This window comes from Phyllopteryx taeniolatus, chromosome 11 (genome assembly GCF_024500385.1).
Source record: "Phyllopteryx taeniolatus isolate TA_2022b chromosome 11, UOR_Ptae_1.2, whole genome shotgun sequence".
Taxonomy (NCBI): domain Eukaryota; kingdom Metazoa; phylum Chordata; class Actinopteri; order Syngnathiformes; family Syngnathidae; genus Phyllopteryx; species Phyllopteryx taeniolatus.
In genome coordinates this window covers 5,823,117-5,848,131 of record NC_084512.1, presented here as the reverse complement: position 1 = coordinate 5,848,131, position 25,015 = coordinate 5,823,117, and the positions used below count along the sequence as shown (strand labels likewise).

At 43.9% G+C, this 25,015-nt stretch overlaps 1 protein-coding gene across 3 annotated transcripts in view; it reads left to right on the top strand.

Moving 5' to 3' along the window:
- Nucleotides 1-25,015, top strand: part of LOC133485514 (adhesion G protein-coupled receptor A3) — a 230,774-nt gene that overhangs the window by 84,865 nt on the left and 120,894 nt on the right. For all 3 annotated transcript variants that reach the window (XM_061789329.1, XM_061789330.1, XM_061789331.1), the window contains 4 exons: nucleotides 4,935-5,154; nucleotides 8,678-8,827; nucleotides 10,480-10,641; nucleotides 11,510-11,740. In XM_061789329.1, coding sequence (XP_061645313.1) covers nucleotides 4,935-5,154; nucleotides 8,678-8,827; nucleotides 10,480-10,641; nucleotides 11,510-11,740 — 763 coding nt within the window. The remainder of the gene's footprint in view (nucleotides 1-4,934; nucleotides 5,155-8,677; nucleotides 8,828-10,479; nucleotides 10,642-11,509; nucleotides 11,741-25,015) is intronic.

Below are 25,015 nucleotides of genomic sequence, written 5' to 3'. Positions count from 1 at the left end.
AATTGCCCGTAGGCATGACTGTGAGTGCGAATGGTTGTTTCTTTCGATGTGCCCTGCGATTGGCTGGCAACCAGTTCAGGGTGTACCCCGCCTCCTGCCCGATGACAGCTGGGATAGGCTCCAGCACGCCCGCGACCCTAGTGAGGAGAAGCGGCTCAGAAAATGGATGGATGGACATTAAACATTGCGGTGGTGTAGACCATGAATGAGTATGTGTAGTAAATTGTGTTAGGTTCATATACTGTAGTCATGTATGGATATAAGCGATGAAGTCCCACAAGTTTAACAGTTCCTTGTGGCTGACATTTACTGCAGTACTTTAAACCAGTGAGGAGTTGTTCCTGTTCCTATTTTAGCAGAAAAAAATTACACCATGACTCTCCTAGCCATCATCAGTAAAGCCCACCAGATCCTTGCTTGTTTCATGAGTGTGCACCTTGCACTTCGTTGCTCTCCTTCACTGTATAAGCTCACAGACTCAGCCTCTCTTGGAGCACTGGCGTAATGGGCTGGAAAATGAGCCCCCGTTTTAGTTTGGGACCATTTTAATTCCATTTATTACCAGGTAGTGGGAGTAAGAGCATAAAAATGCTTGGCTTCCCTCAGAGCAGATGACTAGTTTATGAAGTATGGTCCTTATGCATTGTAGTTCTTGCCAAGTGATGGGGATCCATAGGATTTGAGCCCCCGTTCACAACATATGTTGGTTTCTTCTAAGCACAGTACATTGAAAAAAACAAAAGCAACTGATTGTTGTATTTCATGTGTGTCCTATCTCTAAGCAAAAATGTGATTATTTATAATGACCTGGCTAGGATCGGGCATCAAATGTTATATTTGTATACGGTTCAGTCAGTATTCAACCATTGGTATATCAGTTTAATCACTATTAATAGCAATCTCTTACAGAGACAACACTCTAGTACTAGTCATTTACAAGAATTGTTTATATTCCAAATAAAAAAAAAAAAAAAACTTTACCATGTCCAAGCACAAATGTGAGCGTTTTTCTAAACAATGAAATGTATTTGTCATGGATTGTTTACCCTCAAACACCTTCAACATACTTTACTGGACGTGATGACAATATCCATCCATCTTCTTCTGTTTATCTGGGGTCGGCTCACGGGGGCAGCAGCTTAAGCAGGAAATCCCAGACTTTGGTCTCCCTGCCCCCTTCGTCCAGCTCTTTGATGGGCACCCTGAGGCGTTGCCAGGCCAAGCGAGAAACATACTGTCTCCATTGTGTCCTGGGTCTGTCGTGGGGCCTCCTCCCAGATGGGCGTGTTCGTTGCACCTCACCAGGGAGGTGTTTAGGAGGCATCCTAACCAATTGCTCAAGCCACCTCATCTGGCTCCTCTCAATGCGGAGGAGCAGCGGCTCAACTGCGAGCCAATCCTGGATGACCGAGTTTCTCTCTCTCTCTCTGAGAGAACGTGGACACCCTGCAGAGCAAACTCATTGTATCCTTGATCTTGTTCTTTCGTTCAAAACCCACAGCTTGTGAGGGTGGGAACATAGATTGACCCGTAATTCAAGCGCTTCGACTTTCCACGACTGATTGATGCAAAGTCTGCATCACTCCAGAAGCTACACCAATCTGCTTGTCGATCTTCCGCTCCATTCTTCCCTCACTTGTGAACAAGACCCAGAGATACTTGAACTTTGTCACTTGGGGAAGGATCTCACTCCCGACCCGGAGAGGGCGTGCCACACTTTTCAGATTGAGGACCATATCCTCAGATTTGGAGATGATTGGAAGTGAGATTGCAATCCAAAATGCAACACATTCGAACCGTTCCAGGAAGAGTTGAAAATCGCAGTTTGATGAAACAAACAGAACCAAATCATCTGCAATTGGGAGAAACACAATACTGAGATCTCAAACTCAAACCAGATCTCCTCCAAATTTCCAAATTGCACCCTGAAGTTATGTCCGTTAAGGTTGTGAACAGAGTCAGTGACAAAGGTCAGCCTTGGCGGGGTTCACCCCTCACTGGAAACAAATCCGACTTACTGCTGGCAATACTGACCAAACTCTGACACCGGTCATACATGTACTGAACTGCCCTTATCGGGGTGTCCGGTACTACATACTCCTGGAGCATCCCCCACACATCCCTGAGGTTCCACAACATACACAGCCTTTAGTAACTCTGGGCGGATCTCATCCACTCCTGGGTCACAACATCTGCGCGCGGAGGTTAGCCCAAATATATCCAGTCGGAACCTGTCTACCTTGTACACCAGCTGAGGCGCCTTCCATCCTAAGAGTTGACAGTCAACGTACGTACGTAAAGCATCTTGTGTTACCAGGGATTGGACCGGCAAGGTCCCCACCTTTGGCAGCCAACCAGCTCACAATGCACCTAGCCTCCTTGGCTCCTCCCACAGGTCCTGAGGCCATTGGAAGGGAAGGCACATTGTCTCTTTGGCCTGTGCACACACAAAAAAAATGAAAGTGAATTGCTTTCGAAGAGATTATACTAAATTTGGCATGACCTTATGAATGACAGTTACAATATGGTTTTTGGCCAACATTTATTTTTAGAAAGTAAATACATCCATCCATCCATTTTCTGAGTCGCCTATCCTCACAAGAGTCGCGGGAGTGCTGGAGCCTATCCTAGCTATCATCGGGCAGGAGGGGGGGTACACCCTGAACTGGTTGTCAGCCAATCGCAGGGCACATACAAACAAACAACCATCCACACTCACATTCACACCTACGGGTAATTTAGAGTCTTCAAATAACCTACCATGCATGTTTTTGGGATGTGGGAGGAAACCGGAGTGCCCGGAGAAAACCCACGCAGGCACGGGGAGAACATGCCAACTCCACACAGGCGCGGCCGGGGATTGAACCCCAGTCCTCAGACCTGTGAGGCAGGCGCTCTAACCAGTCGTCCACAGTGCCGCCCATGAAGTAAATCATATCACGAATACTATATGATATGCATGTGTTTTTATACTATACATACTATTACATAAGAATTGGGATTAAGAATGTTGAGTCTTCGTGCTGATTTTGACACTGCACTTCACTGCGAGTGGACCAAATGATGGGAACTCCATCCAGTGATTTTAACAGCTCTTTCATCAGAATGTCATTTCAAATATCAGCTGATTTAATGAAACTTAATTCCTGTTACCTTTATTAAAATGTGCCTGGAAAAAATGTGAGAATTAGTGGTGTCCCTAAAGCCATTTTTTTGTTCACAAAGACCTTCAATAAAACTATTTGATTGTCAAGCCATAAACAATATAGCCCTATATACATAATATGGGGAAATTTGATCTGACTTGTAATCACCCACCAAATATTTTTCTAATTTCTTAATTATATTACCACACCGTGGCACTGTGGACGACTGGTTAGAGCGTCAGCCTCACAGTTCTGAGGACCCGGGTTAAATCCCCGGCCCCGCCTGTGTGGAGTTTGCATGTTCTCCCCGTGCCTGCGTGGGTTTTCTCCGGGCACTCCGGTTTCCTCCCATATCCCAAAAACATGTATTAATTGGAGACTCTAAATTGCCCGTAAGTGTGACTGTGAGTGTGAATGGTTGTTTGTTTGTATGTGCCCTGCGATGTGCCCTGCGATGTGCCCGATGACAGCTGGGATAGGCTCCAGCACACCCGCGACCCTAGTGAGGAGAAGCGGCTCAGAAAATGGATGGATGGATGGATGGATATTACCACACTGGCACAGGTCGTGAAACTGTACATGCTGCTTTCATGCAGACGGCATGGGTTCTAATTGGGCTCCAGTGCCACAACACCCTACCAATGGAGCTTTCCAGTCTCAGTCCCAAGCTTGGGTAAATGGGAGCGTTGCGCAAGGAACATCATCCACAAAAACTGTGCTGAAAAAATTATGTGGCAGTCACTGACGGTGTAGTGATTTACTCACCTGACTTGCGTGCATGCAGCCTCGGTTCAGTTTCCACCCAGTGTCAGTCTGAATTTGAGTGTCAATAGTTGTCTGTCTCTATATGTGCCCTGTGATGAACTGGCCCTAAACAGGAAAAGCAGTATAGAAAATGGATGGATGAACTCCCTGATGGGGGGAGCTGAAAGTCAACGACTGGGTGTCTGCGAAAGTGTTTCTTAGCCTCAGTTAAAAAAATTTGCTCTACGAAAATAAAAATAAAGTAAATTAGGTTAAGATGTAAATAAAATATGCAAATTATGTAATTTGCTAAGATTTTTATAATATCTTTATTTTTTTTTTGTTGCTAAGATTACCATTTGTTGCCTCAAGTCAGTAATCCTTTTGGATCTACCAATTCTTAGTTCTCTTCTATGGCCTTTCCTGACACCCAGCAAGGCTTTCTCTCCAATCATCACCTTCCAACGGTTTCCTGCCATCTCTAAAGACCATTCCTTTGCAGGTTCTTTCAACCAATTACACGTCATCATTGTCCAGTCACACACCTGCTGCTCATTTGCCCAATTACCTCTCATTCAGGTCATGCATCACAGTGGTTGCTCATGTAAAAAAAAAAACGAGAGACATAATGTCTAAGTTGAAAGGTAAATGCAAAATGAGACCCTTTTGGTCAGTGATGGTGTAGTGGTACATTCGCCCTACTTTGGTGCAGGCAGCGTGGGGTCAGTTCCCACTCAGTGACAGTGTGATTTTTAGTCTGAATGGTTGTCTATCTCTATATGTGCCCTGCGGTTCTACACCCAGTTCAGGGTGTAGTCTGCATTTCACCCAAAGTAAACTGGGATGGGCGCCAGCGCCCTGCAACCCTGAATAGGATAAATGGTGAAGAGAATAGATGGATGGAGACCCTTTAGAATGAATTCTGATTTGAGGGAAAGGTGAAAAAACCCTTGAATGGATTTCGGTTTTCTTTTTGTTTGTTTGAGCGACCTGCAGTTGAGGCACAGAAACTCTTTGGATTATTTGGTGATATTTTAATTGCAGGTGGCCAAAGACTCTAGCAGGCATCTTGGCCTTCTTACCTTGTGCTCCTGCCACCTTTGGTTCTGCCCCTCACCCTGTGGGCAGTGCTCCTCATGCCTCCAGCCATAAGGAGAAGAAGGCATGGCGCCGCTGTGACCGGACTGGACGGTGGTATGAAGAAGACTACACTCAGTGCCCTTATGCCAGTGAACTCACACGTGTGCTACATGAGCTCACCCAGGTATCAATTTAAAAAAAGGGTTTCAAACCCTTATCGGATATAGCATAGCATCTGTTCGGTATTGTTTGAATGCTGAGAGACATTGATTCACATTAAAAAAAAAACTTGCTTAATCATGCTTTAAAGCAGCCCCATCACTTGAGGTTCTAAATCAAAATGTCCAGTTTGGGATGGGTTAGCTAGTACTGGTTTTGTCCCACTACATTAGTTAAAATGATATTTTCAAAAGTCATGATGCCATGACATAAACTCAAAGCACTAAGGCTGGATTTTGATATTTATTTGGATATCTACAAATGTCACTGCGCCTTAAATGCCTGTAAAATGAGAGCATTGTCATTTAAATAGATCATTTGTAACGTATAAACTCGCATTTGTACAAAACAGCTGCATTCAATCATCATATTAGCTCAAAGCACTAACTGAGGCTGGATTAACACAAGACAGGTAATGGAGAGTCCAATTTCTTATTTTTTATTTTTTTATTTTTTTTAGATGTTTGCCTATGCGACTTAACGGACAGATCTAGCCTTGATAAATGAGGGCCTGACACCATTGAATACAGCAATCGTAACTTTTCCACATGCGTTGGCACAAACAACGAAAATTTAGGGATGTCCCGATCCGATCACGTGATAAAAAAATCAGAGTCGATCACGTGATTTTCATCTGATCAAGATCGGGTGAAAACGATCGGTTTTATTAATTTTCTGACATTTTAAATATCACAAAGTGACAAAATAATCAGAAGGTACAGAGATCTTTCCAAATGGAACAGTAATAGCTTAATTTTATATTATACAGTGTAACTTTTTTTTGGGGGGGGGGGGGGGTTAGTATGGGAAAGAGATGCAGACCCCATGTGTGTATGTGTTTGCATGACACACAGACAGTTTGCCTTGATTCTATTGGCCCGTTGCAACACACTCATTTGGAACAGGGAGACACGACACGGACCGACCACCCTAAGAGCAAGCTGAAAGATATTGTACTTCTGTACTTCTACTGCCAAGCAGCTCCGTTGAACGATGTCGTCGACGAGTCGAGAGAACGTCTGACAGGTTAGCAATTGTGATGTATTCAAACGAATTAACTTTAAATAGAAGTTTAACGAGTGTGAATTATTTTGTGGCAAGCAAGCTTGTTGCCCACTGCCTTGGTTGCATTAAGGCTTCTTTATACTCGCGCGGGCGATGACCGCGTTGACGTCACTGAGGCTATCCCGCGCATAGTTTGCCTTTATACTCGAGCGCAACCCACGCGTGTTTTTTTTAAAGTGTGCTGCAGTTCCCCTCCAAGTCGGGGTGTCGCTATGGCTAGCATTGGCTAGGACGCCACAGTGGAGTTTCCTCAGCATTTTGTGGCCATTTCCGGTAGCCGTTTTTACTTTCCTTTCCGTAACAAGGAACAAAGCAACGATAATGGTGACCATGGAACAGACTCTGCTAGAGCAAATAGACTGAGATGACCAGATGATACGTTTAATTATGCTGCAAAATCAATCGAGAAGGCGGCGGCGTAGGTGCTATGTGGAACCGGGGGGCAGGCTGATTACATCATCACAACATGTGACTAAAACGGACCAATCACGACAGATGATCTCCGCGGCATTCTACGCTCAGCAAGTAGTATAAAGAGGCCTTTAGCCTATATTAAAGACACACGCTATAACTATGTAAATGTATTGTTTACCATTACTAGGCTCGAACAGAGGAATCCCCTAACGATTATCCATCCATCCATTTTCGGTACCGCTTTTCCGCACTAGGGTCGCAAGCGTGCCGGAGCCTATCCCAACTGACTTGGGGAGAGAGGCAGGGCACACCTGAACTGGTCACCAGCCAATCACAAGGCACATACTGTATAAACAAACAACCGCACTCCCTTCGCACTCACATTCACACCTACGGACAATTTATAGTCTTTTCAATTAACCTACTATGCATGTTTTTGGAATATGGGAGGAAACCTCAGTACCCGGAGAAAACCCATACAGGAACGGGGAGAACATGCAAACTCCACACGTGCGAAGCCGGATTTGGACACGGGTCCTCAGAACTGTGAGGCAGACGTGCTCACCAATTTTCCACCGTGCCTCCCTCCATACAATTATATGAAAATAAATTATTATTAATTGTCCTGCACATTTTTTAGGGTAATGTGCTAAGTGTTAACATTCTAGTTGCATAAATGTTCTATGGCTATATTTCATCTATTTGCTAATATTATCAGCTGTTTTTGTTAGGGTTATCATTAACAATAACCCTAACCCATCAAAAACTCCGACACGGATGCAAAAAAATTTGATCGGGACATCCCTACGAATAATGTGTTGCAGAAACACTCACGGTAAATAAAAAATGCACCTGAAACTTGGTAGTAAGTGTGGCACATTAGAGGTGTGAAGAGAGGGGAAAACTAATGAGGTGTTCCAGCGGAGTATTGTGGAAATCATCTTATTTTAAGACTATTGAATAGTTGGTCTAGGGCAGGCTAGTAAAACTGTATGTAAAATTTAATATTAATATAATTTTCTTTAATTCTTCACTTTACACCCAGGCATCCATTGTTACTCATTCTTCTACTACTCAAAGCTCATAGGAGCAATGTTTGGTAGTGTGGAATTGCTATGCTTTGCTATGCTGTGATTTATTAACAGAAGCGATAGTTGTTATTTTTATTTTGGAATTTCAGATTTGTGATGCCATATCCAAGCATTCAGTCACAATATGCCATGCCTAGTTACAATAGACAAATTATATTCATTGGCTTTTATGCATTTCATGTTCTGTGCTCATTGAAACTTAATTCAGCTCTAGCCTGCAGATGTTAGCAGCTTCGTTCATGTCTGTCAACTACGTCTCAAGGTGAACCCCCTGTCATTTGGAACACACTCTCCATCTCCCTCTTAAAATGGGGGACCATCACCTTGGTCTGCCAATCCTTCAGAATGGGAGCTACTTTGACAAAATAAAAACTGCCGGGAACCACTTGTGTTTTATATGGTAGGTTCAAATACATTTTGAGGGCCATTTACCAGGGTATTAATCTGACAGTGTTTTAGAGACAAATACACTCACTTTTAATAGAGGGTCTCAAGGGAAAGGTTTTGAACATGTTTGCATTGTCGCCCTCATTTAAAATAAAACGAGATTTGCGTCCCTACAAATGTACAACGAAGCAATCTAACTTGGCTAGCTCTGGATTGGAAATTACTGACACTTTTTGGTTAGAAGAAATAAAAATAAAGGGTCAGGACACTGTGAATATGAACTATGTTAGCTCTTACCCTTTGTTGAGCTACTAAAAAAAGGTGGAGATCTACTGGTAACTAAGAGACCCCTACTTCAACCACAATTCAAACTGACTGACTGGGGTAATTTCCTTTAACTCATGACATTACAACTGCAAGATAAAGACAAAACATGCATGGCATAGGATAATATTTTTGATATACATGTGTTATTAGAGCCCAGTCATGTTTTTCATCATGAACTTCAAAATCTGTTCTATCTTACGACAGATAACCATCAACACTACCAATGCACAGCCTTTGGGACAGCAGTTAGTGGCCTTCACCAGCAGAGCGGCTCACTTTACTGATGTCATGGATGTCATCTTTGTCACACATCTAGTCGAGAGACTGAGCAGGCTGGTAAAGAAGCGCAATGAAGTAAGTGTCAACACAGAAACATGGTACATATGTCAACATAATTGTTGGGACCCTGCTAAGTGCCTTTTGTTGACTGCAAATTTCAGCTCCTTCTACAGATGTTTAATATAATTTAGATCAGGGCACACAAAATGCCACTTTAAAATACTGCAATATTTTGTTCTTAGCCTTTCTTGAGCGTTAGTTGTGTGTGTTGGGTCTTTACCCTTTTGGAGAACCCTTCTGATGCTGGGCAGCGTATATTTCCTTCAGAATGCCTTGATTGTCTTGAGATATTCCTTGAATCATGCACAGTTTCGAGACACCCTGTGCTGAATGCAGCAAAGAAGCCCCAGAACATAACCAAGGCCCCTGCATATTTCACAGTTGGTCCAGTGTTCCTTTCTTTTATGCATATTGTTTTTTACTTTTGTAAACATGGTCGATTTCCATCCATCCATATTGCAGTCTGAAGAAGGCAACCTTCAAACCTCAGACAGCTGGAGCAGTTTGCTCACCAGGAGTGGATCAAAATACCCATCTGAAATGCCAGTCTCATTGAGAGTTACAGTTATTGTTCAATTGCAGTGAATGCCTCAAAATGTTTTGTAACAAAATAACCGTTTATTGAGTATGATGAGTATAATAACATTAAAATAAATAAAGTGGCATTTTCTTTATTTAACAGCAGTATAAAAATGTGTCCGTGTGTACCGGTATACCTCATAATTGATTATGTATGACAACATAAAGAACTGTCCTTAAACTGATTTGCTTTAAAGGAGCTATTTAAGTTCAGTACCATTTTTGTGTTGTCATTGTTAAGCCTTTGCCTGCAGTTCCAAATGAAACTGTCTTTCTCCCTGTTCTTCACAACCATCAAAAAGTATTTGCATTGTTAGACCCTATCCTTTGTGAGTATTTATTTATTAAATGTCTGGAAGCAAGGATTTGTCATTTTGTTAAAAACACTCAGCTTTTATAGCTTATACAGAGACAACAATGTATTTTTCAGAGGCATACTTGACCAAAAGAAAATTCAGGGAGAGACAGCTTTGACTTGCTAAAAAGTCATTCCAACATGAATTGACGACACAAATTTTAAAGTTGTCCCCTTATCCAGTTCACACTGCCATCAGAACTGAATGACAATTATGGTATAAGGACGAAGATGTGCCTTGTTTTGCTTAAAGTGAACTTATGTCTTTGGGCAGAGGCAATCAGAGGCCCCAAATCACATTGAATGTCAGGTAGTGTTGAGCTTAACTCTCAGGTGTCCAATTACCCCGAACGGGTCACAAGGGATAAGCTATTATTAGGGGATATTTGAAGTGTATATCTCTTAAGACGAGGCAGTGGAGGCCACACACATTCATCTATTAAGGAATAGAAAAATTAAGCAATAAGTACAGTAAGTAAATAGCAAGCTGCCATCCCAGGGAAGCAATTACGCCCCTTTGGAGCTGCTAATCTAAATTAAATCTCTCTATAATGAATGAAGCCACCATTCCTTCCTTCACGATTGTGATTCCAAATTATAAATGTGTCTGTTGTTGACCTGACTGATGTAAAGGATCTGTCAGCGTCTTTGTGTCCAAGCTTTTTTTTAATACGTTCAAATATAATTTTCCACATGCATGCATCTGAATGCATGTCTTCTAATGTCTCTGCAGCTGGGAGACTATATTTCAGAGATAGCTAGCAACTTGATGCTCGTAGAGGAGCATATTTTGTGGATGGCCCAGAATGAAGCAAGAGCATGCACTCGGATCGTTCAGTGTGTGGAGCGCATCGCTGACCTGGCACTGACTGGAGACAATCAGGCTATTTCTAAGGTATGATTAAAAAAAAACACAATGAGAGGTACATCATTGTTCTTCCTGCAACTCAGAATCCTAAGAAATGATTTGGCTTTGGAAACAATGTTTTATTTTTTTCTATTATTTGTATAACAGCTAATGTGTATTTTACAAGTGGTTCTAGAATGTGCAGGTGTTTCATAAGGGTTTGGTATTGTACATGCACTCTCTGGTTCAAATTAATTAAACACATCTATATCTACAAATCATGTTAACAGTATTTATTGTTTATATTGATATGGAAATGGAATGTATATAATGAGAGGTTTCAACATATTTAAAAAAAAAAAAGACTAGGGGGTGGCCAACCAATGACCAAATTGACACCATATTGGCACCATGTTGGAAACAAATGGTGTAGAGCTCAGAAAATAAACCGTCAGAAGCACTTACCAGTAAATTAGAAATAAAATATTGTAGCGTACCAGGGTGGACATATTTAGCCTTTTCGTATACATTCTAATATGTACGTTGTAAGCACACATAACAGTAAGCACACTCTGTCTACTTTCTTGAGCTACTGAGGAACTTTGTAAATTACATGTCTATCAAACCCTTGAAATTTTTTCATTTCACTCTGTTGAATGTGGTGAATACAAAATGTCTTATTTAACACGACTAATTGCTATAAATTCACTGATGAATGTAAATAAACGGTAATCAGCTGGTCTACTCTAATGTGTGACTTTGGTTTAGCTTGCTTAACTTCTAGGCTAGATACTGTATGCTGCCCAGCTTAATATGTCTCTATTACAAAGTTCTGCTTTCCCAAAATTCTCTAAATCTTAAAATTATTCTTGTTCTCCTTTTTACCCATTCAAATTCCTCCCACCTCTTTTCTCAGGTGTCTGCTAACATAGCTCTGGAGGCCTTTCTGATCCGACCCTCCAACTTTCTTGGTCTGTCTTGCACGGCACTCCAACAGCCTCCATTGTCTGCCACATCGCCCCTACTGGAAAGCCATACCAACAAGGACAAGGATACAAGCAGAGAACATGACACCATGGGCGAATCGTTCCTCAACTTTAAATGTGACACAATAAATCGAGGCTCACCAGCCAGTCATCTCAGCATGGTAATGTTACCAAACTGCTTGAAAATGTGCTGTTACTTTGTTAAGATGTCTTTTGCTTACAAAATTCGACTTCAGGTCAGGGAACTCAAGCTATATTTGGGCGCTGGCGTATTTTCTATTGCACGAAACAAACAATGATCGTGTTTCAAGATCATGTGATTAATTTTCCCCCCGTTGGTGTTGTGCAGGTAGATGCAGTACATTCGCTGGGTTGGCTTTATCTTAGCTTTGTGTGACAGACATGTTCTACGGACATGTACTCTATGTTTAATAATAGAAACTAATATACAACATATAACAAGTCTTTGGGGAGTGCCAGAAATCTTGAACCAAAAGGTCACTGCAAGGGATCGTTTCTTATTTATTAATTTGCTAGTAAATTAACAAAATATGTTTATCTTACAACGTATGTAATTAATCACCTTGCTATACCCCTATGTGCTGTGTGCCTATGAAGTTTGTCCTGACATGACACCTGTTTCAGTTTTCAACATGACAGATCAGCTTGTGATAGATACGCAAGGTTGGGGGAATTTCCTTTATGTATGGCCTTGTGTTCCTGTCACTCTAAATCAGCTCACTCCTCATGACACTATCCTTTGCCATTCCACATGGCATATCTCCTCAGCAGGCACTATCTTTATCAACAGAGACTGGGTAAACATCCAGCTCTTGTGGTAGTAGTATTGCTCTACAACAGTTTAGAAATTGTCATTGACAGCTAGTTTATTTGGTAATTAAATAATTTGTGTGTGATAGTAGATGGTGTTTGTATGCTGGTCTACTAAAACAGAGTCAGTGGACGTGTTTGTGCTACTGGGCTTATTCCACTTCTCTAATCTGCTTCTCTGGTGAGACTGTCATTTCTCTGTGCTTTGGCAGCAGCTTAAGTACTTTGCTACATTTTACCTCAGGGCTGTTCATGCAATAGTGTGTGCATGTTTTTGCAGGCTTAAAAGTCACACTTTGTCAGGACAATGCAACACGAAATAATTATTCCCAACACCCCCTCTTTAATGTTTCCAGATGGACTTTAAAATAGGAGGCTGAAACATTAGGGGATTAAATATACGGAGGGATACTTAAATGCTTCTGAATCTGCAAAGCTGTTGTCTCTTGAGAGATGAAGTGATGGGAGTAACAGCATATAAATAAACCATATTATTTTTTTCAAAAACACATAATCTAATTATTTACTTTTTCAATCATGATAACACCTAATTCAATGCTGCCTATGACCACCGGTGAGTTGGACTCATTCAAAGCACTAATTGTCAGAGTACCGGTCTAAGTAGGGTTACACATGCCATGTACATAGACCTCGAAATATATAGATGCTGAATAAGGTGAAATATCCATCCATCCATCCATTTTCTGAGCCACTTCTCCTCACTAGGGTCACAGGCGTGGTGGAGCCTATCCCAGCTATCATCGAGCAGGAGGCGGGGTACAGCCTGAACTGGTTGCCAGCCAATCGCAGGGCACATACAAACAAACAACCATTCGCACTCACAGTCACACCTACGGGCAATTTAGAGTCTCCAATTAATGCATGTTTTTGGGATGTGGGAGGAAACCGGAGTGCCCGGAGAAAACCCACGCAGGCACGGGGAGAACATGCAAACTCCACACAGGCGGGGCCGGGGATCGAACCCCGGTCCTCAGAACTGTGAGGCTGACGTTCTAACCAGTCGTCCTCCGTGCCGCTAAGGTGAAATAAACATCAAAAATTCCAAACTATCAATTATTACAGTATATTCAATGGTCCACTTAATAAACATACTGTATAGTAGGGCTGCATGATTATGACCAAAATAATAATTACGATTATTTTGATCAATATTGTAATCGCGCTTATTCCTCGTTAGGGAAAACATTTTATTTTTATTGCGCTACTTTTCAACAAACAATATGTAACAGTTTTCAGTGCAAAATTAATCTTTAAATAAGAATAAATGATAGATGATAATAACAAATAAATGTAGCCCAAAAACAATTCTACTTTACCAGGGGCTAACTGAATAAATATGCGATTAGAAGGTGCAATCACGAATTGGAATGGAAAGAAATACAGTTAATGCATAAACCCCAATAAACCGCTGGAGGCATCGACTTGTTTTCATTTCAAAATCTCTGTCAATATAGTGAATTGTCAAGGACGGGCACATCTCTGTTGTTCTGCCTTATTTGTCAGTTGTGCATGGTCACTAACTGCAAAGAACTCGACAGTTTTGATTTTCCTCTCTATTCTGGTGGGGTTTTTTTTTTACTGCAGTCAGACCAACTGAAAAGTTAAAGTCAAGTTAATACTTTTGCCGTAACACGCTACGCGTTCACCAATGTGATGAGAGGGTCAACTTCAAAATAAATGCTTCATATATTACTACATTGGACATCAATGCAATTTTAGGATTTTATTTTGAAGTTGGCCCAGAGCGTGGTGCCGATGCTTAATGAAGCCTGAACCATACGTTCGCCCTCAGGCTGACTAGGTTGAAAAGTGCTTCATATGCAGCAGGGCCCGCATTTTAAATATAAAAAATGCCAACGATCAGGCCTGTTTAATCATGGCAGCCAAAGGCGCGATCACGATTAAAATACAATTAATTGTGCAGATCTAAAGCATAATAATTACAGCTAGAATAATACATTACATATCATTGGTGGGGGGCACGTCTGCCTCACAGTTCTGAGGATCGGGGTTCAATCCCCGGCCCCGCCTGTGTGGAGTTTGCATGTTCTCCCCATGCCTGCGTGGGTTTTCTCCGAGCACTCCGATTTCCTCCCACATTCCAAAAACATGCATGGTAGGTTAAATGAGGACTCTAAATTGCCTGTAGGTGTGAATGTGAGTGCAAATGGTTGTTTGTTTGTATGTGCCCTGCGATTGGCTGGCAACCAGTTCAGGGTGTACCCCGCCTCCTGCCCGATGATAGCTGGGATAGGCTCCAGCGCTCCCACGACCCTTGTGAGGATAAGCGGCTCAGATAATGGATGGATGGATATCATTGGTGGCTAGACTGACTTTGTCCCAAAGTGACATCAAACTAATTTATATTTCCATCCATCCATTTTCTGTACCGCTTATCCTTACTAGGGTCGCGGGTGTGCTGGAGCTTATCCCGGCTATCTTTGGGCGAGAGGCGGGGTACACCCTGAACTGGTCGCCAGCCAATCGCAGTAATTTATATTTGAAAACACTATTTCTGTTATTAAGTAATTGTAAGTGTCCATTTCAATATAGCAGAGAACACCAACAAGGAATAAACGTGAGTAACTCCAATCTCATGAAACATCTCTCAACGGCACATGAGATTTTGATGTATCGAATTTACAGTACAAAGAGTTTAAAACACGTTAATGTTTAACTGTTGTGGGGAATATTTTGTTGAAAATACTTTGAAGTACAGCATGTAGAAATTGTCTGCAAGCTGTGACATTGAGTTGAAAGTACCGACAGTTTCAACTTTTAAGAGTGAAGAAAATACTTGAATGAGGGCCTTCAGTATGTCTACCAGTTGTGGTTTAAAGTGCAGTAAGTGTTATGTAAAATAAAATTACAGTCTATGATGCTCTACTTTATGTAACCAGCTCATGAAACCAAGACTAAAACTTAAAAATCAGAATTTTCTTGCAGGTTTTTGTTTTGTTTTAAGTATCGCACAAATTACTTTCTCTGGTAACTAATTACAGGTGCATCTCGATAAATTTTAATTAGAAAACCATGTACAGTATTTCTGTAGTTCAATTTCAAAACTCATATACAGTATTCTATAGATTCACGACAGAGTAAGCTATTTTATGATTTTGTCATTATTTTTGATGATTTTAGCTTACAGCTAACGAAAACCCACGTTTTACCATCTCCCAGGAATTAAATTGTTACATAGGAAGCAGTTAAAAAGATTTTAATATGGAAATGTGGTTGGAATTGGCATTCTAAAAAGTATTTTCTTATGCTGAATGAATCAGTATAATTTATGAGTTTTACTTTTGGAAATGTAATGCTGAAGTACAAAGAACTCTCCGACAGTATTGTAATTTATTGAGAAGCACCAGAAGTTTTATGAAGAAACTAATTACTAATTGAATTACTTTTTTAGTAAAGTAATTTGTATCTATAAATAATTGCAGTACTTTCTTGAAAGTAATTTGTTCAACGTACTTACTGTTCTACTGTTAGTTTGCCAAATTCTGAGCATTTATTTTCTTCTGATAACACCCTTTGGAAGTATACATTATACATTATTTCTTTAGTTAAGAAGAAGAAAACTAACGGACCCATTTACGTTCAGGTACATTATTGGAGTTATGAAAGTTAATCATGTGTAAATATCCTCACCCTTATTTTAGTGGCAATGACATGATAGAAAAGGGAACCTGATACCAAATTAAATCCCTGTCTCAGCTATTTTTGCAAATGGAAAATGAAACATGAACTTTCAATGTGCCAAGCCCAGCCAGTCATCTCCATGGAGCCTTCCTTGAAGCTCATTAGCCGTTTCTCCATTGCTTAAGATAAATTTATTGCAGGGCATGAGAAATTTTCACTTGAATAAACACGTCTTCATCTCAGTTCACAATGCCTTAGGCAAAGATACGGCCATTTCACTTCATTCACCTCCTTTGGATTCCGTTTTTGAATGCACTGAATGCATTTTGACCAAATTGCATCGCAAATTATTCCTGATGTGGAACAAAAGCATGTGTCTTTACAGTCCTTGCAGCGAGACAGCAAACAGAGAATATGAGTGGTTTTGCCTTAAAATTATGGAGCTGTGGTGCATAATTACTCTCCTCATATCACTTGTATAGAATGCTGCTCGATAAAAGAATTAAAGTCACTGTAAAGTGAGAGTAAATCTATCCATCAATTTTCCGTCCCGCTTATCCTCACGAGGGTCGCGGGCATGCTGGAGCCTATCACAGCTATCTTCGGGCAAGAGGCAGGGTACATCCTGTAACTGGTCGCCAGCCAATCGCAGGGCACATATAAACAAACAACCTTTCACACTCACATTCACACCTTCGGGCAATTTAGCATCTTCAATTAACCTACCATGCATGTTTTTGGATGTGGGAAGAAACCGGAGTACCCGGAGAAAACCCACCCAGGCACGGGGAGGACATTCAAACTCCACACAGGCAAGGCTGGATTTGAACCTGGGCCCTCAGAACTGTGAGGCAGATGTGCTAACCAGTCATTCACCGTGCTGCCAGTGAAAATAAATGTCTCATGAATTTGACACACCACAGAGAAAAGGCTATTAACTCATGCCAAAAGCCCAAGCGTGTACCTGGGCTGCAATTATGTTCAAACATGTAGAAACAAATCTCCAAATTCCCTTTACAAGGTTTTTACCGATAGTGTCATGAAAAACTATTGCCCCCCTTTGTTTAAGATCCATCCATCCATTTTCTACCGCTTATCCGGGTTGGGTCGCGGGGGCAGTAGCTTTAGCAGGGACGCCCAGACTTCCCTCTCCACAGCCACTTCATCCAGCTCTTCCGGGGGGATCCCGATGCGTTCCCAGGCCAGCCGAAGGACATAGTCTCTCCAGCGTGTCCTGGGTCGTCCCCGGGGTCTCCTCCCGGTGGGACGTGTCCGGAACACCTCACCAGGGAGGCATCCGAATCAGATGCCCCAGCCACCTCATCTGGCTCCTCTCGATGTGGAGGAGCAGCGACTCTACTCTGAGATCCTTCTCACCCTATCTCTAAGGGAGAGCCTGGACACCCTGCGGAGGAAACTCATTTCAGCCGCTTGTATCCGGGATCTTGTTCTTTCGGTCACGACCCACAGCTCGTGACCATAGGTGAGGGTAGGAACGTTGATCGACCGGTAAATTGAGAGCTTCGTTTTTCGGCTTAGCTCCTTCTTGTCATGAACGGAACAGAGGATAGGACCCAAAAATGCACGACTCCAAAACAAATGGACAGTTTCCAAAAAGAGAGGTTTAATAGACGGGCATAGGTCGGTACACAGGCAGGCAATCCAAGAAAGGCAACAGTATCCAAAAACATGAGGCAAAGAGGCAAGGTCGATAATCGGAACAGGGTCAAGTCTTACTGTGAGTCTGTGACAAGGAATGCTGGAACGCGACGACAAGGTACAACAAACAGGCAACGAGAGGGAATGAGACACGAAGTTAAATACAATAGGTAATTAGGGTGAACGAGGCACAGGTGGTGAAGATGCTCACAGGAGCAGGTGTGTGTGAAACAGGGAGGGGAAGACAAAAACCGGAACACACACACACGACACTTCTTTACCACAACGGACCGATACAAAGTCCGCATCACTGCAGACGCTGGACCGATCCACCTGTTGATCTCCCGTTCCATTCTTCCCTCACTCGTGAACAAGACCCCAAGATACTTGAACTCCTCCACTTGGGGCAGGATCTCATCCCCGACCTGGAGAGGGCATCCCACCCTTTTCCGACTGTGGACCATGGTCTCAGATTTGGAGCTGCTGATTCTCATCCCACCCGCTTCACACTCGGCTGCGAACTGCTCCAGTGAGAGTTGGAGGTCTTGGCTTGATGAAGCCAACAGAACCAAAAAAGCAGAGATGCAATACTGAGGCCACCAAACTGGACCCCTTCTATGCCTCGGCTGCACCTAGAAATTCTGTCCATAAAGGTTATGAACAGAATCGGTGACAAAGGGCAGCCTTGGCGGAGTCCAACCCTCACCGGGAACGAGTCCGACTTACTACCGGATATGCGGACCAAACTCTGACTCCGGTCGTACAGGGACCGAACAGCCCGTATCAGGGGGTTTGATACCCCATACTCCGGAAGCACCCTCCAAAGGATTCCCCAAGGGACACGGTCGAACACCTTCTCCAAGTCCACAAAACACATGTAGACTGGTTGGGCAAACTCCTATGCACCCTCGAGGACCCTGCAGAGGGTGTAGAGCTGGTCCACTGTTCCACGGCCAGGACGAAAACCACACTGCTCCTGAATCTGAGATTCGACTTCCCGACGGACCCTCCTCTCCAGCACCCCTGAATAGACCTTACCAGGGAGGCTGAGCAGTGTGATCCCCCTGTAGTTGGAACACACCCTCCGGTCCCCCTTCTTAAAAAGGGGGACCAGAACCCCAGTCTACCAATACAGAGACACTGTCCCCGATGTCCACGCGATGTTGCAGAGGCGTCTCAACCAAGACAGCCCCACAACATCCAGAGCCTTTAGGAACTCCAGGCGAATCTCATCCACCCCCGGGGCCCTGCCACCGAGGAGCTTTTTAACTACCTCGGTGACCTCAAACCCAGAGATAGGAGAGCCCGCCCTCAGAGAACCCACACTCTGCTTCCTCATGGGAAGGCGTGTCAGTGGAATTGAGGAGGTCTTCGAAGTATTCTCCCCACCGACAAACAACGTTCCGAGTCGAGGTCAGCAGCGCCCCATCCCCACTATACACAGTGTTGGTGGTGCACTGCTTTCCTCTCCTGAGGCGGCGGATGGTGGACCAGAATTTCCTCGAAGCCGTCCGGAAGTCTTTCTCCATGGCCTCACCGAACTCCTCCCATACCCGAGTTTTTGCTTCAGCGACCACCAGAGCTGCATTCCGCTTGGCCAGCCAGTACCCATCAGCTGCCTCAGGAGTCCCACAGGCCAAAAAGGCCCGATAGGACTCCTTCTTCCACTTGACGGCATCCCTCACCGTTGGTGTCCACCAATGGGTTCGGGGATTGCCGCCACGACAGGCACCGACCACCTTACGGCCACAGGTCCGGTCGGCCGCCTCAGCAATCGAGGTGCGGAACATGGTCCACTCGGACTCGATGTCCCCCGCCTCCCCCGGAACATGAGCAAAGTTCTGTCGGAGGTGGGAGTTGAAACTCCTTCTGACAGGGGATTCTGCCAGACGTTCCCAGCAGACCCTCACAATACGTCTGGGCCTGCCACGTCGGACCGGCATCTTCCCCCACCATCGGAGCCAACTCACCACCAGGTGGTGATCAGTTGACAGCTCCGCCCCTCTCTTCACCAGAGTGTCCAAGACATGCGTACGCAAGTCCGATGACACGACCACAAAGTCGATCATCGAACTGCGACCTAGGGTGTCCTGGTGCTAAGTGCACGTGTGGACACCCTTATGCTTTAACATGGTATTCGTTATGGACAATCCGTGACGAGCACAGAAGTCCAATAACAGAGCACCGCTCGGGTTCTGAACGGGGGGGCCGTTCCTTCCAATCACGCCCTCACACTGCACCCGACCCCTATGGCCCCTCCCACAGGTGGTGAGCCCATGGGAAGGGGGACCCATGTTACCCTTTCAGGCTGTGCCCGGCCGCCCCATGGGTGCAGGCCCGGTCACCAGGCGCTCGCCTTCGAGCCCACCACCAGGCCTGACTCCAGTGGGGGCCCCCGGTGACCCGCGTCCGGGCAAGGGAAAACAAAGTCCATTGTTTGTCGTAATCATTAGGGGTCTTAGAGCCGTGCTTTGTCTGGTCCCTCACCTTGGACCTGTTTGTCATGGGTGACCCTGCCAGGGGCAGAATGCCCCAGACAACTTAGCTCCTAGGATCACTGGGACACACAAACCCCTCCACCACGACAAGGTGACGGCTCAAGGAGGGGATCTTCAAGGATTTAAGATCATCAAACAAATGTAAATATCAGACAAATATAACGCAAGTGAACTTCAAATGCTGTTTTTAAATGTAATTTGATTTACTAAGGATAAAAAACTATTCAAAGTTACCTCACCCTGTGTGAAAAAGTAATTACCCCCCTTTGTTGAATCATTAATTAATTGTCTAATCAGAGTTTTTAGTTAATTTTCACTGATCACATCCAAGTCTAATTACCTGCAGACCTGTTCAATCAAGACATCCCTTAAACAGAATCTGTCCCGAAAAAAAACAAAATTGGACAAAAGCGCTAAAAAAGCTGCAACAAAATGGGACGATCCAAAGAAATTCCAGAACAGTCGAGAAATAAAGTAATTGACATCTATCAGTCTGGAAAGGGTTACAAAAGCCATTTCTCAAGCTTCAGGATTACAGTGAACCATAGGGAGAGCCATTATTCTCACAAGGAGAAAACATGGAACAGTGATGAACCTTCCCAGGAGTGGCCGGTCTACAAAGATTACCCCAACAGAACAGCAATGACTCACCCTTGAGGCCACAAAGGAACTCAGGACAACTTCGAAACAACTGCAGGCCTCCTTTGCCTCACTTAAGGTCAGTCAGTGTTCATGACACAACAATAAGGAAGAGACTGGGTAAAAATGGCATCCATGGCAGAGTTCCAAGGTGAAAACCACTGCTGACCAAAAAGAACATAAAGGCTCATTTTCTTCTTCTTTTCCTTTCGGCTTGTCCCGTTAGGGGTCGCCACAGCGCGTCATCCTTTTCCACGTAAGCCTATCTCCTGCATCCTCCTCTCGAACACCAACTGCCATCATGTCTTCCCTCACGACATCCATCAACCTTCTCTTTGGTCTTCCTCTAGCTCTCTTGCCTGGCAGCTCCATCCTCATCATCCTTCTACCAATATACTCACTCTCTCTCCTCTGGACGTGTCCAAACCATTGAAGTCTGCTCTCTCTAACTTTGTCTCCAAAACATCGAACCTTGGCTGTCCCTCTGATGAGCTCATTTCTAATTTTATCCAACCTGGTCACTCCGAGAGCGAACCTCAACATCTTCATTTCCGCCACCTCCAGCTCTGCTTCCTGTTTTCTCTTCAGTGCCACTGTCTCTAATCCATACATCATGGCTGGCCTCACCACTGTTTTATTAACTTTGCCCTTCATCCTAGCAGAGACTCTTCTGTCACATAACACACCTGACACCTTCCTCCACCTGTTCCAACCTGCTTGGACCCGTTTCTTCACTTCCTGACCACACTCACCATTGCTCTGGACGGTTGACCCCAAGTATTTAAAGTCCTCTACCCTTGCCATCTCTTCTCCCTGTAGCCTCATTCTTCCCCCACCACCCCTCTCATTCATGCACATATATTCTGTTTTACTTCGGCTAATCTTCATTCCTCTTCTTTCCAGTGCATGCCTCCATCTTTCTAACTGTTCCTCCAGCTGCTCCCTGCTTTCACTGCAGATCACAATGTCATCTGCAAACATCATGGTCCACGGGGATTCCAGTCTAACCTCATCTGTCAGCCTATCCATCACCACTGCAAAAAGGAAGGGGCTCAGGGCTGATCCCTGATGCAGTCCCACGTCCACCTTAAATTCTTCTGTCACACCGACAGCACACCTCACCGCTGTTCTGCTGCCCTCGTACATGTCCTGTATTATTCTAACATACTTCTCTGCCACTCCAGACTTCCGCATGCAGTACCACAGTTCCTCTCTGGGTACTCTGTCATAGGCTTTCTCTAGATCTACAAAGACACAATGTAGCTCCTTCTGACCTTCTCTGTACTTTTCCATCAACATCCTCAAGGCAAATAATGCATCTGTGGTACTCTTTCTAGGCATGAAACCATACTGTTGCTCGCAAATACTCACTTCTGTCCTGAGTCTAGCCTCCACTACTCTTTCCCATAACTTCATTGTGTGGCTCATCAACTTTATTCCTCTATAGTTGCCACAGCTCTGCACATCACCTTTGTTCTTAAAAATGGGCACCAGTACACTTTTCCTCCATTCCTCAGGCATCTTCTCACGCACTAGAATTCTATTGAACAAGCTGGTCAAAAACTCCACAGCCACCTCTCCTAGATGCTTCCATACCTCCACAGGAATGTCATCAGGACCAACTGCCTTTCCATTTTTCATTCTCTTTAATGCCACTTCCTGGTCCACCACACTTGCCTCTTCTACTCTCCCTTCTCTATCATTTTCCTCATTCATCAACTCCTCGAAGTATTCTTTCCATCTACCTAGCACACTGCTGTCACCAGTCAACATATTTCCATCTCTATCCTTAATCACCCTAACCTGCTGCACATCCTTCCCATCTCTATCCCTCTGTCTGGCCAGCCTGTATAGATCCTTTTCTCCTTCTTTAGTGTCCAACCTGCCATACATGTCATCATATGCCTCTTGTTTTGCCTTTGCCACCTCTACCTTTGCCCTGTGTCACATCTCAATGTATTCCTTTCGCCTCTCCTCGGTCCTCTCAGTGTCCCACTTCTTCTTAGCTAACCGTTTTCCTTGTATGATTTCCTGTACTGTGAGGTTCCACCACCAAGTCTCCTTCTCTCCTTTCCTGCCAGAAGATACACCAAGTACTCTCCTGCCTGCTTCTCTGATCACCTTGGCTGCAGTGGTCCAGTCTTCTGGAAGCTCTTCCCGTCCACCGAGAGCCTGTATCACCTCTTCCCGAAAAGCTGCACAACACTCGTCCTGTCTCAGCTTCCACCACATGGTTCTCTTCTCTGCCTTTGTCTTCCTAATTTTCCTCCCCACCACCAGAGTCATCTTACACACCACCATCCTATGCTGTCTAGCCACACTCTCCCCTACCACTACCTTACAGTTGGTAACCTCCTTCAGATTACATCGTCTGCACAAGATGTAATCCACCTGTGTGCTTCTACCTCCGCTCTTGTAGGTCACCCTATGTTCGTGCCTCTTCTGGAAAAAAGTGTTCACTACAGCCATTTGCATCCTTGTTGCAAAGTCTACCACCATCTGTCCCTCCAAGTTCCTTTCCTGGATGCCGTACTTACCCATCACTTCTTCATCACCCCTATTACCTTCACCAACATGTCCATTACAATCTGCACCAATTACGACTCTCTCTCTGTCTGGGATGCTCAGAACTACATCATCTAGCTCCTTCCAGAATTTCTCTTTCACCTCTAGGTCACATCCTACCTGTGGGGCATAGCCACTAATCACATTACACATAACACCCTCAATTTCAAATTTCAGCCTCATCACTCGATCTGATACTCTTTTCACCTCCAAGACATTCTTAGCCAACTCTTCTTTTAAAATAACCCCGACTCCATTTCTCTTCCCATCTACACCATGGTAAAATAATTTAAACCCTGCCCCTAAACTTCTAGCCTTACTGCCTTTCCACCTGGTCTCCTGGACACACAATATATCAACCTTTCTCCTAATCATCATGTCAACCAACTCCTGAGATTTTCCTGTCATAGTCCCAACATTCAAAGTCCCCACATTCAGTTCTAGCCTCTGTATTTTCCTCTTCTCTTTCTGCCGAAGAACCCGCTTTCTACCACTTCTTCTTCTTCTTTGACTTCGACTTCGACCCACAGTAGCTGAATTTCCAACAGCGCCCTGCAGGTTGACGGCGCCGGTGGCGGACGTTGTTAACCCGGGCCACGACCGATCCGGTATGGAATTCTTTGGATGAACGCTCATATTTGTTTGGCAAGGTTTTAGGCCGGATGCCCTTCCTGACCGGCTTGGGACCGGCCTACAGTTTGCACTGACTTGTGCCCCCCATAGGGCTGCATTATAAAGGCTCATTTTACTTTTGCAAAAAAAAAAAAATCTGAATGATTCCCAAGACTTTTGAGAGAAAATTATACAGACTGATGAGATGAAAGCTGACTTTTTGGGAAATTGTTTGTCTCCTTCAGGACCTGGACAACTTGCTGTGTTTGATGGACCATGAATTCTGCTCTTTAACAGAAAATCCAGAAGGAGAATATTTAGCTATCAGTTTGTGACCACAAGCTGAAGCACACTAGGGTTCTGCAGCAGGATAATAATCTAAAACACACCAGCAAGTCAACTTTTGAATGGCTTAAAAAAACAAAATGAAGGTTTTGGAGTGGGCTTGTCAAAGTGCGAATGATTGTTTGTCTATATGTGTTTTATAAATGGCTGGCGACCAGTTCATGGTGTACCCTGCCTCTCAACCAGAGTCAACTGCGATAGGCGCCAGCATGCCGACCACCCTACTAAGGATAAGCGGTACAAAAAATGGATGGATTACTTTGTTGTTAAAATGACTTGAAACGCGAAGTTTAGGACTTGCGACTTGACTCGGGACTTGAGGGTAAAAGACTTGAGACTTACTTGTGACTTGCAAAGCAATGACTTGGTCCCACCTCTGTCCATAGGAGATAAAAGCAGTAGAGCGAGATCTCCCGGACCCAGTTGTTCAAAGGTAATCTCATCGGATGTTGGGTAATGGACTGGATCAGCTCTTGAAAATGTGTTAGACCATGTCATCAAATCTTGGTTTTAATCTGGACCAAACCCTCAGTCTGTGTTGTTCAAAACGTTTTAGTAGGATTTGGATAATTTTTATCCAAAAAATTGGGATTATTCTGATCCCAGCAGTTAGGCGGGTTCAGG